This window comes from Lissotriton helveticus, chromosome 12, assembly GCF_964261635.1.
Source record: "Lissotriton helveticus chromosome 12, aLisHel1.1, whole genome shotgun sequence".
In the NCBI taxonomy this organism is placed as follows: domain Eukaryota; kingdom Metazoa; phylum Chordata; class Amphibia; order Caudata; family Salamandridae; genus Lissotriton; species Lissotriton helveticus.
This window is the reverse complement of record NC_136073.1, coordinates 568656595-568674353: the sequence shown is the minus strand read 5'-3', so window position 1 is coordinate 568674353 and position 17759 is coordinate 568656595. Positions and strand designations below refer to the sequence as shown.

At 47.2% G+C, this 17759-nt stretch overlaps 1 protein-coding gene across 1 annotated transcript in view; it reads right to left on the bottom strand.

Annotated features, from left to right (window-relative positions):
* Window positions 1–17759, bottom strand: part of LOC144798814 (septin-7-like) — a 240577-nt gene that overhangs the window by 177787 nt on the left and 45031 nt on the right. The window contains exon 2 of the mRNA XM_078669860.1: window positions 4207–4306. Within this exon, the coding sequence (XP_078525986.1) occupies window positions 4207–4306 (100 nt within the window). The remainder of the gene's footprint in view (window positions 1–4206; window positions 4307–17759) is intronic.

The window sequence follows — 17759 nt, the reverse complement described above, 5'->3', positions numbered from 1 at the left end:
CAGGCTTCCCCCGTGATGTGCTTTTTGACTAAAAGTTCCTGGTGTCCAAAGTAGTTCCAGGACGGCTGAATACTGTTCAGATTTAAAAGTTGACTAAATGTTCCTGGTGTCCAAAGTAGTTCCAGGACGGCTGAATACTGTTCAGATTTAAAAGATATCCGCAGAATACTTTTTTAAAATGTACATTTACTAGATGGTGGTTGATGCACAACATCATTTTTTTTTTATAGAAACAAGCATCCTATTAGCAAATTGCAGCTGTCCGGACCATCAGAATAAGCTAATAAAAACTGGGGGCTGGAGGAACGGGAGGGGGAAGAGTTGAGCTTGTGAAGTCCGGTGGGAGGAAGCAATGGAGGTGGAGTAGTTCTAAAAAGACAAAAAAAAGCCAAGCAGGATGAGGGGTGAAGGAAGCATTCTACTTCTGCCATTTTCCCATTCGATGCAGGAGTGAGGAAATGCTGGAGGTAGGGGGCGAAGAGGGGGGTGGGTAATAAATATCCGAAAGCAAAGGAGGCAGGTCCCTAGAACGGAGGAGAAATACGGCTGAAGTGAAAGAATAATACGTGCGAGACGAGACCTGGAGAAGCAGACGGACTGCAGGACGAGGGAGAAAGGCAGAGGACGAGAAGACTGACAGAGGAAGGAGGCAGAGAAAGGGTGACTATCGGAAGCAGCATTGGAAGCAGCAACGAGGGACGGGGAAAGGCACCAACCCAAACAAGGCTCACAATGCCCTGTGACCGCAGCTCTGTAGTAATGCTGACCAGCATTTTACAGCCATCGCGCGAGATGTTTTATGTGCGCGGAGGGAAGCCGGATGGGGGTGGGAGAGCCTGGGGCGTGAATGCGAGCGAGGAGGGAAGCCGGATGGGGGTGGGAGAGCCTGGGGCGTGAATGCGAGCGAGGAGGGAAGCCGGATGGGGGTGGGAGAGCCTGGGGCGTGAATGCGAGCGAGGAGGGAAGCCGGATGGGGGTGGGAGAGCCTGGGGCGTGAATGCGAGCGAGGAGGGAAGCCAGATGGGGGTGGGAGAGCCTGGGGCGTGAATGCGAGCGAGGGGAGGCAGGCAGATTAGGGAGATGCGCGTGCTTGTGTGGTCACGTGACCCGCTTTTGTGGCCACGTGACCTCACATGCACTGTGAAGAAACTGCAGTGGTTTCACTAGACGATCGAGCACTTGAATTCTCGATCCCTCAATGCGCTTGCGCGCATTGTAGGTCACAAGACCTAAAAAGAACTTCCTCCGAACCCCAATGACCGGCCACACTTTGCTATCACACGTTTAATCGGTGGAGTTTCAGGTTCAGCCAAGTACAGAAGCACCAAGTATCGAATAAGCTAAGCCACTGACCTCAGAGCGAGTAGCCAAAATGACAAAACCTCCCAACACAGTACGCAGCCTGTCGGTCGGGTTGCATTTGCAGGAAAACAAGGCATGTAAACACTCAAAGAGTTAGCTAAAAGAACTGGTAAATGAAGCAAATAAATAAAAGCACTTTGAACAGGATGTAAAAGTTAAACAAGGCCCTAAGTGACCTCTGACTCAGTAGTAGAAGGCATAAACAGTGACGGAACCGGTGGTGGAAGTTATATGTACTAGTTTTCTAATACATGATTACACTTAGTGAAAAGGGTCGCTTGTTTTATTAGTGAACACATCATTTGGCATTGTATGTGCATTGCCTCTACTTAGTAAACATCACAAGCGAGTAAATAAATGTCTAGATGAAGATTTTTCAAATCAGCAGAAAAAAAAAAAAAACATACAATATGCTTTTTGTGTGTGTGCTAAAAAAACGATTTTCCTGTCATGCGCTTGACAGGTGCAGTTTCCATTCCACAGTGGTATTTTCTGCACTGACAAAATGGCGCGCGGAATCGATCGTTAACGATGCGCCACTTATTTACGGCTACTAAAAAGCGTACTACAAATGCCCTGGAAGGCCTTCTCAGGGGACCACAGGGAAGAACAAAACTGAAATAGAAGTACGACACCGACGGGCAGTGCAGAGACCCGAGAGTCCTCGAGCTTCTGCTTCCAGACTACAAAGTCCTTCTCGTGCCACAACTCAAGCTGCTCCTCCTGGCGCTGCATAGCAACGGTTGCTAGACAGCTAAACCCACGCGCCAACCCCTCTTCACAACTGTACTGGCGAGTTGACAATTCCGACAAGGATGCGCTTCGGTGGCGTTTGCAAAACCTGCGGTGTGCGTTTCAGAATAGCGAAGGAGAACAGGCGGACATTTTGCATCACTGCTGTCCCAGGAACGTCGCGAGACGGGGCCACGCGTAGCTAGTCACCCACACACATCTGCGAGCCAGGCCCAGTGTTTGCGTTTCGCACAGAGACGGTTTACGGAATAAACTTCACAGTTTGGCAGCAATAGTTCACTTTGTTTCATCTGTTTGACATTCACGACTCCCGAAGAAAGCAGGCTTCATCTTTGCACCGGGTTCTGGCCACATCCTGGCTCAAGGGTTTTAAGTACATTGAACTCAAAGGCAACAACAGCAACAAAACTAGCACTTTGAGTCTTCGCTCAAAAGTAAAATGACACAAACGGTCTTTTAGAGATGACGAAAAAAAATGTAAAAGCTTCCTTTCCCTTCTGTAAAGGCTGTAACCAGTTTGTCCAGCCATGTGTTCACACTCAATCTGTGACAACCATGAGCCAATGTTTAGCTCCTGCTCCCAAATCCATATTACACATGTTGTCGAAAGTCTGTCAACCAAAGTCACCCAAAGGTTAATGTTGGCACCACTTAGGCCAAAGAAGGGAGATAAAAAGGACACAAGGTGACATTCATAGAAAAACCCATTCACAAGGGTCTCTCTAGCAAGCCTGTCACTTTTTATACAGGATGTATGAAACCATTTCCTTTATACGGGGGCGAGAACTCCGATAAGGGTTTGTTCAACTCTCTTCAAAGTTCCCCAACGAACTCGACTTAGCTCAAATTTCGTGGTTACTAATAAAAAGGGGCTTCATTTACTCAGATATGCAAGCTCGGCTTCCACCCCAGCATGAGTGTGCCGACCCTACAAAAAGGACCAGTGTGGACAGTGGACATGGGGCGGAACAGCTCGTGTGCTACGAAGCCCCAGTTTTCGTTCAAATCTTCATTCACTACCCACCCAACCCAGCTCGCCCAATTACGTGCTCAGCACTGACCCCGCACATGACCTTCAGGCAAGAGCCGACTGTCTCGTCCTGCTGTCACGGGCTATGGGAATCCGTTACCCTCCCCCGGGGAGGCCCCATCTGTCTCATGTCTGCTTCTGGGTTTGTTTCCAGAGGCCACATTACCCCCCCTTTCCTAGGAGGGAGGGGGAGGCTCCTTCCAACTTTTGCAAAATGTAAAACAGCTGCATCCCATTACCGGGGCTTCACAGCCTTGTGAGCTGAATGCCTGAGCCAGCGAAAGGGAACAGGGAAGCGAAGCACAATGAAAGATCTCACCATGTACCCAGTCCCACCCAACCTCCTCTATCCCTGAACACGATATCACCAATGCAAGCGCCCCGCCCTAGCACATCCAACTGACCGACACTTACTCCGACATCTACACACCACCTGGATACACTCACTACAGCCACACCAACTACCGCCAGCCTCTCTCTTCCAGTCAGCACTCCACCCACCACAAATTCAAGCGTTTCTTTCCTTGGGCTCCCCCTCCTCTCGATTCTACTACTTATTGAAGGTCTTCTCCTTACCCTCCTCGTGCAATCACCAGCCCTCTTTTAGCCTTCACCAAACTCTGCCCATCTTTGATACAACTGCTCTTGTATCCGCTCTCACACCATCTTCACCAGTATAACCCTTCCCCACTCCAAAACTTCTAGCTCACTACGTGAGCCATCAACTACCAGTGGTTAGTAACAGCGCACATTCAACATCTCCAGCCATCCTTAACCTAAACACCCTATCCCACTAATCCTCTTCCCGTGAAAAACATCGGCTTCCTCACCTTCCTACTCTTCAACCAGTCTACTACACCGTGTCTGCCCTGTCCACCACAAACTCCTCGCTGGTTGGTCTGCTAGCAGGACCTTACCCTGGCTTTGCATTCTGAATGGATTCTTCAATCCTTTACCACACAGCCACTAACTCGCCTCCACCCGCTGACATACTACCTATCATAGTCTTATTTCTCTGTCAAGCCTTTGAAAACAAACAAAAAGTCGTGGCCATAACTTACCCACCACCATCAGCGTGAACTCAAACCCTCGCTTTACTGACTTCCGGTACACCTGGTTGGGAAGGTTGGCGAAGCCCACATAACCATCCAGATTCCGTTGCTGTGGAGAGAAGAGAGAATATGTTAAAGACACTACATTTACTAACAGGTCCTGTGTGCGCCCAGTCACACCCCCTGCACCTCCCCTATCTCTGCAGTCACCTGCAACATGCACCTTCTTAGGGAGAGGATTAGTTGCTTTACATGCCTCAACCAAAAGGCGTGAAAAAGCTCATGACCACGTTCTGCCATGATTATTAATTTGTGCGAACGCCTGTGTCCCCTTAATATGCTAAAAAAAATTACAATGATGATTCTGATCAGGACTAGATAATAGTCTTAAGACACTTAAAACGGAACCGCAGTTGATTTATTTACACGAAGTACAGAGCAAAAATACAAATAAGAAAGAAGAGATCGTCTGTACTGATGACTTGCAATCAAGTTGACAACGAACTGGAGGTTCAGAAGTCAGTCAAAAATGTTTTCAGAAGGAAAGGTTCAACATCCAAGTCGTCAACCTAAAGATTTATGTTAGAGTGCAGAATACTGCAACACCGCCATTGATAAAAAAAATTATGATGATTAAGAAAACGAAGGGAAAGCCGGTGGTATTTCATGTAGGAGGCATCCCACCTATGGATAAGCTTTCCATTTGGCTAAGCCCACAACACATTATCATCAAACTCTGGAACAGAGTAAGAAAACGAGGCAAGGCGGACCAAAGTACGTGAAATTCAGACACAAACCTAAAAAGAAATTCTGGATGGGTTAGGGGAATAAGAGTGAACAGCTTTTCAACAGAGAGTGATAACTGCATCACGCTGTAGTACATCAACAAGTAAAGTATTTTTAATTTTCAGAATTTAAGTGTATGCCCCCGAGGTGGAAAACAGAACCTACACATTCACCAACACCTTATTTACAGGCTTTAGTAATTTTTGGGAGCGCTGAAACAATATAGTCATTATCAACACCCTGCGTATGCTTCGCAAGATCTTCCGCTGGATCCCGACCGAGACCAGGAAGACTGTCACCCAGGCACTCGTCACCAGCCGACTGGACTACGGAAACGCCCTCTACGCCGGAACCACAGCCAAGCTACAGAAAAGACTCCTGCGCATCCAGAACGCCTCCGCCCGACTCATCCTGGATGTCCCCCGACGCAGCCACATCTCCAGCCACCTGGAGAACCTGCACTGGCTCCCCGTTGACAAGAGGATCACGTTCCGGCCCCTCACCCACGCACACAAGTCTCTCCACGACCTGGGCCCCAAGTACCTCAACGACCGCCTGACCTTCTACACGCCCACCCGCCAGCTACGGTCCACCAGCCTTGCCCTCGCAGCCGTACCACGCATCCGAAGAGCCACCGCCGGAGGAAGATCCTTCTCTTACCTGGCTGCCAAGACTTGGAACTCCCTCCCCATCCACCTTCGGCTGACCCAGGACCATCTCGCCTTCAGGAAACAACTCAAGACCTGGCTGTTCGAGCAGTAGCATACCCCTCTCCCCAAGCGCCTTGAGACCCTCCCGGGTGAGTAGTGCGCTATACAAATGGCATGATTGATTGATTGATATAAGTGGACAGGATAGTCAAGTGAAGGGAAGTTGGAGTTTAATTGGATGTCAAGGGATCCCAGGGCCAGTATTCTTCTGAACAAACCAGGATTGGGCTTTTCAGTTACATACCACATAGGACATCTCAATTTTCTGGGGGTTTCTCAAACAGAAGTGGTTAGTTTCTACCCGGAGGAGTGGATGCAACTCGTTTCACACTTCCGGAGCCTGCTTTCTCAGAAACATGCCCCATGTTTTAACCACTGGAAACCTATGTTGAATTAGCCTGAAAACACCTATCAAAGACAACTGGCTGGGCTGTACTGAGCAGTCACTTTGTGTAAGCATTCAAGTGTAGTGAGTTGCAATTTATTCAGGAGCAGACTACACAAGTTGTTGTCATCAAACACCAAGATATTTACTGCAGTACACAAGAGAGCACCACCAAAGCATGTCCTGGATCTGGCAACACCAACCATCAATCCGTCTAAGGAACACTCAAACTGATCTCAAATTGAATGCAGAATTATCGCACAGCAAGTTCCACATGGCTATCTAAAAACAACAAAAGTACAAACAAGATAAATGATACAGTGACTGAACTTTACCCAGTAGGCATTGTGCCTGGCGTACAGTATTCATTTAATGCTTTACTTCTGTGACAGTCTGTGGAATTATTTCGACCCCAATTTCACATGGTCTTGTGTACCAAGATTGAGACAGTCTAGCAGCCCGATTCTGTGCTCTCTTTCAACTGTCTATAATGTTCTTGGGAATTCCTGCGAATAGAACTTTACAGTAGTAAAGGGGCGACATAACTATTGTTCACTCTATGTTGGAACTGAAGGCCAGGGAGGATGTTCCACAGCATGGAAAATTGAAACTTGACATTTTTCACCACTGCACTGATCTGCGATAATTGATGGGAGTTCAACTGAGGTAGCTCCCTTACATGAAAGAAAGGTGGTTCTTCCGCTGGGAAGTCATGAGCAACTCGCACTGTAGAAAAAGAACATGGTATTTCACCAAATGGTAAATCTATCCCACTTGTAGAACTGTGTCACCATAGAGGACCTCTATAAAACATCCATGCAGTCTTCTGGAAGCTGGAGTTTTTCATATTTATTTAGCGATTTTCTATAGCACAGACTAGAACCAGAGGTATCAGAGAGATTTACATACAATTAGGATGTAAATCTGATACAGTAGAGAATACAATGAGCTCTAACACACAGAAACGAATACATATCTAAAGAAAATGGGTACCAAAATATACAGGATAATAATATGGCCGAGTTGGTCTATGGGAGACAATGACTTGAAGCATGAGAGTCCCAGGCTTAAGACAGCAGTGCTATCAGAGAGAGTAGAGGGTGACCTGTTGACTGTTTTGGAACTAGTTGACCCAGAGTTTAGGAGTGCCATTATGGGCTCCCCTCGCTCTCCCAAGTGTGAAATGCGTGTTTTTCATACTCCAAAAGCTCTAAACAAAATTAACATTTTGCAAGAATAGCATACATGCAGAGTATCCTTATCCACTTTGGCAAGGAGGTCCAATACAATGGGAACCTGAAAAAGGTGAAGAAAGTCTGAATACAAGTCCTCTTTCTCACAAGTCGGAATGAGGACTCTAATGCCTTTGATAACTTCAGCATGTGAAACCTTCTGAGAATCAGAGACCGCAGAATGAGTGTGGATCCATTTCATCCCAACGTTACTCGATGGGCTTTTTCATGGTGGAAAACTGGTCTATTTTAGTCTCATTCAGAATCATGTTAGTTGTGATGATGTAGTAGGCAGAGTTCTTATCTGGCTTGTTGCTTTCCTCCTTGGAGATATTCTGCTGGCCATCTTATCCAGGTTTAAATGGTCATTTAGCATAAGCCCTGCTGTGCCTCCCTGTCCCTACTTTACTCCGTTTTGTGCCTCAATGAATCATTATTAATCATGTGCCTTCTGATCCTCCTGTACAGTCCAATGCATTCCCTCTCGTGCCAAGCTGCCATGGACAAACCCCTATAAGCTGCCCTTGTCCAGTCACCCATGCCTTCATCCTACCCATTCCTTGCTGCGGTCTTCCTCCTGTGCCTACAAATGTGCTCATCTCTATGCGACCGCATACACTATGCACATTCCCACTGCTTTCTTATTCCTTGGGCCTTCCTGACACAGGCCCCCTCCTGTACTTGTACGCCGCAAGTGCCTCCTTTTGGGTACCTCTTTCCATGCTACACCAATGCACAGTTCATGCCCGAAAAGGATTCACACATGCCTAAACCAGGAGCTGAATCAATTTACTCATTTAGTCAAGCCGCGAGATTGAATCTTGCACTGCATTGTCCATGTTCTACCTGCTCTGTGAATATTAAGAAAGGAAACACTTCTAACTATACAGAAGCCAAACAACTGCTTAGTGAATATTTCTTTAAAGTATCAGCTGGCCAAGACAGATTAACCAGATCTGACAGAAGGATTTATTTACCGCAGATCTTTTAATAGAATTTCACTGTAACTTTAGGGTTGAGGAAAGATAGAAACCCGGAAGCAGAGCGAAAGACTACAACATTGACTCAAACTAGTCAAGAAGTCCACCTGTCACTGCAAGGATGTGCAACTTGGGTCTAACAAAATCAGATCCATGCCGGGTTTTCAAAATATACACATAAAATAAACGTACATACATTGAATTTTATTTGAATGGTCTTAACTGTTCATTTATATCCTGTGCAGCTTGTCATGCTGAACGAAATTGTACAGGTGGTTTGGTTTCAACTGAACTGGACCAGAAAGACCTGGAGGAATATGCACGGCCAACTCAGAAGTAGGCCAAGAAAGGGCCACTAGGCTAATGGACGGAGAACACAAACACTGAAAATCATTTACTGGCTCTTTGAGATGAGCCCTGCTGCGAAGAGTCCTGATGGGCAGACAAAAATAGCCCAGCAGCAGAAATTCTGTCCAAGGGAAAAAAAACGATAACAAAATTCCCCTTTCCCACGACCCAAAATAACAGTAATTATATTCGAAAGTGCTTTGCATATTTTACTGGTGCTTTTTCCCCCCTTTTGGAGTAGTTTGCGGTTCTGGTTTTGAGTGCAGCTGTGCGGGTTTGCATTTTCTATCCATCTCATTCCTTGGTGTTTGGCTGCCTGCTCCATTTCCTGCCCCAGTAGGCATGGTTGAAGTCTGACATCGCCCCGATGAGACCAGCTGGGTGGGGCCCCTGCATGAAAATCACTGCATAAACAATGTTACCCAATCAGGCCTGGGCAGTATGCGCGCGACCACTTTCAGTTCAAATTGATATTCTCCCACTCTGCAGGATAACTTGCCTTGCTTCAGACACCATGAGAAAAACAACAAGCATTTACAATGCAATAGGTCTCGCAGCATTAAAGTTTGAGCTATTGGCATTGTATATTACAATGTGTTACATTAATTTGTTATCAAACTCTGAATTGTTGTATAAAGATGATTTGCAAACTGTCAAATGTTGCTGAATAGTAAGCAACGTTGTGAATAATATTGTTTGCTAGTCATCCTTGGGTACCAGAGTACTTCACTTGAGGCAGCTCACTACTCTGCACTCACTACTCTGCACTCACTACTCTGCACTCACTACTCTGCACTCACTACTCTGCACTCACTACTCTGCACTCACTACTCACTGCTCTGCACTTACAATGCAACGGTCTCGCCTTTGCAAAAGTTAGAGCTATTGGCATTGTAAATAGCACTTTTTTTTGTTATGTGTTGGTTAACTTTCTATCATAAACACTCTTTACTAGGAACGCATGGCGCTTCATCAGTAACAAGTGGACTTTTAATTACAAACTCGCTTCTCTTTTCATGATGTCATAGTGCAGGATAACATACAAATCAGCCTCACATATTCTCCAAATTTTATGCAGGCTTAGAACGCAAGATCACTTTTCCTCTGGACCGATTGCTAGGTGGACCTGAAGAAGCTTGGGTATAAAGCTATACAATATTCCAAGCAAGAAATAACTAAAGAGTCAGTAAGAACTGATCTGTGTCTGGCTGGGATGAAGTTGGCAAGAATTGTCAGTCAAGCAGAAAAAAGATTTGACGCCACAGACACTTGCAGCTCGTTGAAAGAGGTAGGCACTGCTACAAATGTATATCACCAAACATACATGGTGGGAGAAAAGTTGGAAGGGGTTTACAGGTGTCCCATAAATGATAAATTCATTTTAGATATACTGAGTTTCAGCCAACTCTTGAGCATCCAGGACACAATTTCAAGAGAACGCGCCAGTAGTTACTAAAAATCCTCTCTCGGGGAGGAGCCAAGCTCGCGAGCGTAATGGTCGCCTTTTAGCTCGGCTCCCGCCGCCCTCCGGCCTGATCGTGTATCCTGTCTAATATCCTGTCCGGAGACGACACATTATCGGGGAATTGGAAAAGGAACACCTTGTTTGTACTTACCATTTGGCCCGGAGATTTCAACGTGTAGCGGCTCCGAAGTTGTGCCCTCCGCAAGATCGGGGCCTCCGTGGAACCTAGACCGGGACCTAGCCTGTGGGATCCGACGGCTCTCGGCCCCGGCCGAGAGCGTGAACCAATGATGAGAGCCGTTGTGCGAAACTCCCGGCTATCCTGATCCGGGCCTGCCCTGGTGACCGCGCGGCTGATGTGGGTGAGATGCACCGGGGACTGATTCTGTGAAGGGGTCCTCCCCCCGCCGCTGCTTTGTCCGGCGGCCCTGGTCCTCTGCGCCCGGACTCTGCTTGTTGGGGGCGCCGGTGCTGGTGTAGGCGGGGACCCGTATTGGGCGGACATCCTTTCGGCACCAAGGCTGCCATTGCTGGGACCCCCGGAGCTCTGTAAAGTCCTACATTTTTTAACTGTTTTTTCGGGGGTCGTGGAGGGCGGCGACTGGGCTGACTTCACGAAATGGCGGCCGACCCTCTGAAACAAGAATCGCCCTGTGGCGGCGGGCTTGGGTTGCCTAATTGCGCGGGGGTCTGGTCTGGTGAGCGTGAGCTTACGGTCAGAGATATCCTGGAAGCTCTGAGATCCCTGCGCGCATCCCTGGCCCCCGATGTCCCTGTGGGTCCGCCACGATCTGCCGCCATTTTGGGCAGCCGTTTCTTCTTGCCGCCCTCTTGTTTCAGTGACTCCATTGCCTCGCCCCCCTCGATTGCTGCAAGTGTTGCTGCCGCTGATCGAAGACCGTTTTGTGTGCCGGTGACTTTGGAGCTCCCTGTTTTTCGAGGTTCTGACCCCGGGGACTTGGACATTGTGCCGCGGCCCTGTCCGGCACGGATGCCTGGAACTATTGGTGGACTGCCGCCTGCACCTGCTCCGATGGATTTGCCTTTGTCTATCACAGAGACCCCCTCGCCTTCCCCAGCGGCGAAACTGAACTCCTGTTTTTCATCATCCGTGCTGCGATTGCTGATGCATTTAAACTCTCTGTTTGGACTTCTGCTCCCTTGCGGACTGATTTACCCCCCATGTTGTTATGGTAGTCACCATTTTTTTCGATTGTATGCTGGTCTTGTATTTAGTATCTCATTTTACACTGTCATGTGGTGGGTGGGATTTGTGGTACGGAAGGGATGGGGGTGATATGCACGACTCTTGGTTGATTCTTGGTATACGACTTAGTGGCGCAGTTGTTTGTACACATGGAGCGGTGGGAGGTCCCCTCCTCTGTACGTTTTATGGCGCTTGATGGGGTGTCGTCCTGGTCTGTTTTTGCTGCAATTGTCTGGTTGGGCAGAGGGCGGCGGCCGACCATATTGATTTCTGTTCTTATGCTCCTCCCTCCTGTTTTCTTATTTCCGTTTCTGTTTCTTTTTGTCTCGTTCTTCTCTCTTTCCTTCTCGCTATATTTCGGGTTCTGGTTTAGGGCGACAGGCACGCTGTCTGAAGGGTAGGCCATAGCCTTCTACAGGGGTGCAGGGTGGGACGGGTGGGTTGGGTTCTACTTGTTGTTTGTTTTATGGTTCTATGGCCCTTTTGTATCTCTTTTTCGTAATGCCGCGTCTGTCCCTGCCTCCCGTGGTGTGTTCGGGGTGGGGTGTGTGGCGTCGTTAACCCTCCTTTTGTGGTTCGGTTGCTTTTCTTCTCGATCGCTGTACCCTCACTGGTTCTGATACTCCTGTTGTCTCCTGTATTCCCGCCACGGGACGCCTGTGTCGACGTGTCTTCTTTCTTTCGTTTTTATATTTCATTTCTTTTTTCCTTTTCTCATTGTTCCACCTTGTCCTCCTCCCCTCCCCCTCTTCCCCCTCTTTTCCTCGTCCCCGCCCCCCTCCCTCCTTTTTCCTAGAGGTCACTATGACGGGCTAGTTTTGATGTGATGTTTCTCCGATCCCTCTGTTCTGGCTTAGCTGTGGTTTGGGTGGTGGGCATGTGACGATGATAATGCTCAGGTGTCGATTATGTCTCAATTATCCTGATTTTCCTGTGTGCATTGTGTTGTCACTCCTGTACTGCGGCCCTTACCCCCTTATTGACGCTGAGGCTGGTTCTGGGACTTCGGACGTCTCTATATTGAAAGTAAGCCTGTCGTACGCCTTATCCCCATATTATAAAATTAACCTTTTTTGCTCCTGTGTCTTGGCCCTCTGGTTCCTAAGTCTCTTCTCCCCTTTTTACGATTGTACTGCCTATGCTTCTTGCTGATTGATTCTGTAATGTTTGCCTTGGAACCTCTGATTGCTTTACACATTGCGGCCGGCCGATTTGGTTGTAGGCCTGGACTTTTATATCCTTTTGATGCCAATAAAGGTTTAAAAAAAATAAAAAAATAAAAAAATCCTCTCGCCCCCTCCACCACCCATCCAGTTTCTGAACCAGATTCAGGCGTCATCGGAGCAGGAATGGAACTGTAGACCACAGCCCGAGGATACTCTCTATAGTGACTGCAAGTAAAAATAGAAGAACATGCAGAGCATGACCCGGATTCCCTGTTCCAGTATTTGCCTTCCTCTCTTTGAGTGCCAAAGTCTTCCATCCTATCTCTTAGTCAATGGATTCCCATCCTAGTTTTAGTAGATTCCTGCTAGTGTCAGGGGGTTTCCTGTCAAATTCCAGTACATTCTCTTAATCAATGTTTAGTGTGCTTCTTGCTTCTTGCACAGCTTCAAGGAACCCCTGCCTAGATATTCATTTCTGAGATCCACACTCATAGCATTCTCTGTTCGAGAGTTAGTAGTGACTGGGACACAATAGATTGCTACGTTTCTGGCAAGAGATACCATGGCCTGGCAGACCAGGACGGACTGTTCATAGTGAAGTAAGGACAAATGTAATGTGCATATGTTGCCCCTTTGTCTGGAGTGATAATGAGGGAAAACGGCGATGGACTGGACTGAGGCCCAAGCTAGAGGGAAAACGGCGATGGACTGGACTGAGGCCCAAGCTATTATCAGTGGCTGAGACTACCCATCACCTTTTCGCTGTTTTACAGTTCAAGTCTGTTCAGTGTTTCTGTAGTGTTCTTGGTCAGTGTTTACATGGAAACATTAAAAACAACATGCACACAGCATATCATAAGTCACAGAAAATATTGACAGGGATAACGTGACAATACCACATACACGGTCTAAAGACGCACTCCACTTGCAAAAAAATGTTGAGCCTCCCACCCTGAAACACGGCACCAAGGATGTCCTCTGCGGAAAGGCCCTCCCGAAACCTCTCTGCCACATTTAGCCTATCTCCCTCCTTCATCAACACAGCTCTCCCCATCATCAACATAGTTCTCTTACCTCAACTCCCTGCAACTGAAAAATAATTAATTCAATCATGTCCGTGAAGAAATCTGCAAAATACTTGCGAACATGAAGCAGACTACGCACATCTCGGACCCTCTCTTGGCGACATTTGTAAACAAGCATTTATTTTGCAATACTGCGGTTCAATTTTGTATTTGTGATTCCGTTTTCCCAGTGTTTTCCATGTCAGATTTTTCTTAATTAAATGGTGTTTAGAATTAGGCGGCTTGGTAAAACAATCATATAGAACACCTAAACTAATAAAATAAATCGCCAGCAGGAAGGAACTATTTGTACATAAAATAAAGCTTGCGATTAACCCCTGCGCTGTCGGTTTCTGTTGGGGATCAGGCGAGATGACTGCAATATCTGCGCGCGCATTCCAAAACGAAACCTAGCGTGGGGGCGGGACTTCCGTCTTGTGCGCGAAGCCCGTGCCCACGGAGTTCCTGGTCAAGAGCAGTGCGTGATGCGGGGCTCCCATGCCTGAGGGAGAGCCCCGCAGAGGCGACAGAACACACTGGATTGACGGTAAGTGGGCCTTGGGGGGTGCTCGTGTGTGTGAGTGTGTGTGCGCGTGTATGTTCGCTCCTGTGTGTGTGTCTGTGTGCGACGGCGGGGGGAGTGTATCTGTCTGTGTGTCTGTCTCCGCTCGTGTGTGTGAGAGTGTGTGTGTGGGCGCTTGCATGCAGGGGGAGGTGTGCCTGGGTATGTTTGCGCTTTCCCAGGAGACAGCCAGGCCGAGCGCGGCGCGTGCCACTTTCAAATCGCCTCCAACGCGATGCGCGCGGCCAGGACTGTCTCCTGGGAAGCACACATGCCAACAAAATGGGCTCGGCGGAGACGCGCTTCGCACGGCTAGCCGAGACCTAAAAAAATGCCTGCCCACCTATATTTTAAAACACAAACTTCGAAGGGTCAAAAAAGCATTTATCAAGTTTGACCAGGTATTTATTAGTACCAGTTATTTAGGTCTATTTTTGATTTTTTATGAACAAATTCTTTCAGCAAATAAGGACACTGTACATCCATGTATTTACAATATTGTACATTGTGATTTACAAACAAAAAAATGACAGTGCAAAAAACACTTAAAAAGACAAATGCTAACATCCTACATAAAACACTGGACAATTAGACAAAACGGTGCATCATGTACTTATGTATCTTGAAATTGAACACTCAAATAAGGTTTACTTGAATAAGTTCAAAACAAAAGGAGTTTAGTCAATAAATGATAGCTACTTGGACCGACTATTCTAGTGACACTCAGTTAATGTGCAACCAATGAAGGTAGGTCTTCATTGGTTGCACATTAACTGAGTGTCACTAGAATAGAGTAGAGTCTGGTAATTTGTGAACAAAACTTTTTTTTTTTTTTTTTTTGCATCTTCCATAGACCCAATGATAATGCCCTGAAGAGGTCCCAGGCACCCAGTCCTGGAATCGAAACGCGTCGGCATTTTACAAGGAGGACTTGTTTTGTTATTCAAAGCATTACAGTTGTGGTTCTGAAAATTCTGGACTCGTGTAATCATTCTGGACTTGAGAATTAAACTTCGTCGAAACATGACGAATTTGGTATCAAAAGACCGAGAATGACGAGTACATATGTACAAGCATTTCCAGCATATTCGAGTGACGATTTCACCCCGAAATGGCCATTATCGTTTTCATCCCCTGGCTTCCATTTTGTATACGGCAGCCATTTTGTGTGTTGCCCTTTACATAGGCCTTAATCCAGCTAGATTCGATCCCAAAAGGACACGTACACCTTCATCGACTTTCCTATGACCTGTGCAAGTTGGAACCATTGCCCCAGGCCGAACTCATTAGGTCAGTTCCCCTCCCAGTGGTCGAACAAGATAGCATCAAGGCTCAACAAGCCATAAAACCATTTTCAGCTCACACACCTGCCGTATCTTGCTCGCATCTGTCTCTGCTCTTTTTGCTTCACTTGCTTTATGGTGGGGAGGTGCCCGTTTTATTGGGGGTCCACCGATATCTGATGAAATATTGGGCCTTGCCGGGTGATTTGTTGTAGGCAGCACGAAGTGAAATATGGACATGTCATCATGACTCTGCTTTTCCTTTGTATTGAAAATATGTCAATAATTTACTGTAAAACCAAGAATGTTTGCCTGAAGCTTAAAATTCTGTATAGGAAGAGAAGCCTGACTTTGTAAATTCGAGCAGTCTCCTGAGAATATACTTCCCGTGTGTTGTACTTCTAGGACACTTGTTACCTTGGTTGCAGCCAATAAAATCGATCCTTGACTTCACCTAGAAGACTCTGAGTTTCTGTGGTCTGAATCAGGAAGGACTCGAGGTCTCTGGGTGTACCCGGACACCGCTGGGTTGCCGGTTCTGTGCCGGTTCTTAAAAACCCAGTACCTCTGCTGGCGCCCAATGTTTGGGGCGATTCCAGTGGTACCAGCCCAGCCAGAGGTTCGTGAGGAGCTTCGTGTGAAAATTCCGGAGGACGGCCAACCACTTCATCGACCCCTGCATGTCGACGTGGTCCGAAGGTCTTTGCTGCGAGGTTCCCCGCTTCCCAACAGCTACAGAGGACTGCTGCTCTGGCTATCGCCCTGATTTGGACCCTTGAAGTTTGGTAGAGCGAAACACTAAGACGAGTCTTCTGGTGACGTCATCGATATCTCAGTTAAGTATAAGTGGAGCGTCTCCCAGTCCTTAGTTGGCTTTGATTTGGAGCTTGCAAGCGCCAAAGCCGAAGGACTCGTGTATTCACGAGAAATATCGTAATCGATAATCCTTTGAAGTTTGGAGCTAGACTAGAGAGCGAAGATGCCTAGTTTTAGACTTGGAAATTTGTTTTGTCTTGGTTGTAATAATAGGGACTCCCGATTGGAGGACTCATGTCCGGTTCCTCCGGTTGGAACTCCAACTTACGAGTTATATGTGAAACATGGGGTAGGCCCCATCACATACAATGAAGTGTGGATCAAATACACCAGAAAAGATGGTGTTATAAAATGGCCCCAATATGGTAGCTTTGATACCGAAATCTTAGACAATCTCGAAGTTAAATTCTTTAAAAAGAAAGCCCGGCCGGCAATGTTTGACTCTTTCCGCCTATGGCGTAAGGAGGCCAAACAGAAGGAAATCAAATTAGCTAAGAAAAATGAGAGAAGGGGGACTTTCAGTAATGCAAGCTGCTATGCAGTTTAAAGACAATGAAGAAGAGCAGATGAGTGAGCAGTTGCACAGGCAATGTAAAATGGCAATGGATAAATGCTATCCAGTTTTGCCGTCTCTTCAGCAAGAGGCAGCAAAAGAGCATGAAAAAGATCCATTAATGTCGCATTTATTAAGTTCGCCACTCCCCTATGCGCAAAATGCCACGGCACCCCCGCAATCTTTAGTTGTGCAACCTGTGCCTCCTGTTCCTCCGCAGCCCCTACCACCTGTTCTCCAGCTGACTCCTGTCTCTATGGTGCAGCCTCCTCCAGGCCCACCAATCACATCTGCTTCACCTGTGCTTTCTACGATTTTGCCAAGTGTACTTTCTACTTCTCCTAATGCTCCCTCTACGATTTTGCCTAGTGCTCCTATTTCTCCTGATGCCTCCTCTGCTATTGTCTCTGCCCCTGCCCTATCTCACCCCGTTTTTCCACCCGTTCTTTCTTCAGTTTCACCTTCCATTCGGCAGAAAATGGCCAGCACTGTTACTAACCTTTTCTCACCTCTTTTCGGGTCGCCTACTACGACCCCTAACATGGGACGAAGACAGTTGCGAAGTCGACTGCCTGACTATCAAGAGAGATTCACTGAATCGTTTAGCGCGTAAATGGGTTATGGATACTGTAAAGTATGATGTAGAGTCTGTCATGGAAGTCTTCCATCAATGGGAAGCACCGACGCAGAGATATGTTTTTGAACAGATGTGTGTTTTCCTTTGTGAGGATTTGGAAGACCATGATCTGGAATGCAACCCGCGAGAGTTGTGTCGTGTGCGGTTCAAGTTTGGAGAGGGCATGATCGTAGGTCCCGATGTCGAGAGAGCGGTTGAACTATTGTTATCATATCGGAGTAAGGGGAGCAGTTCTGGGTCACAATCTGAGCCTGGTGCATCTAGTAGGAAAAAAGGCGCGACAATACCCCATGAGAGAAGTTCCCCCACAATGGAGCGAGGGCGACAACTGTTGACCCCCCTATTCTGCCACACTTTCAGCGTGTATG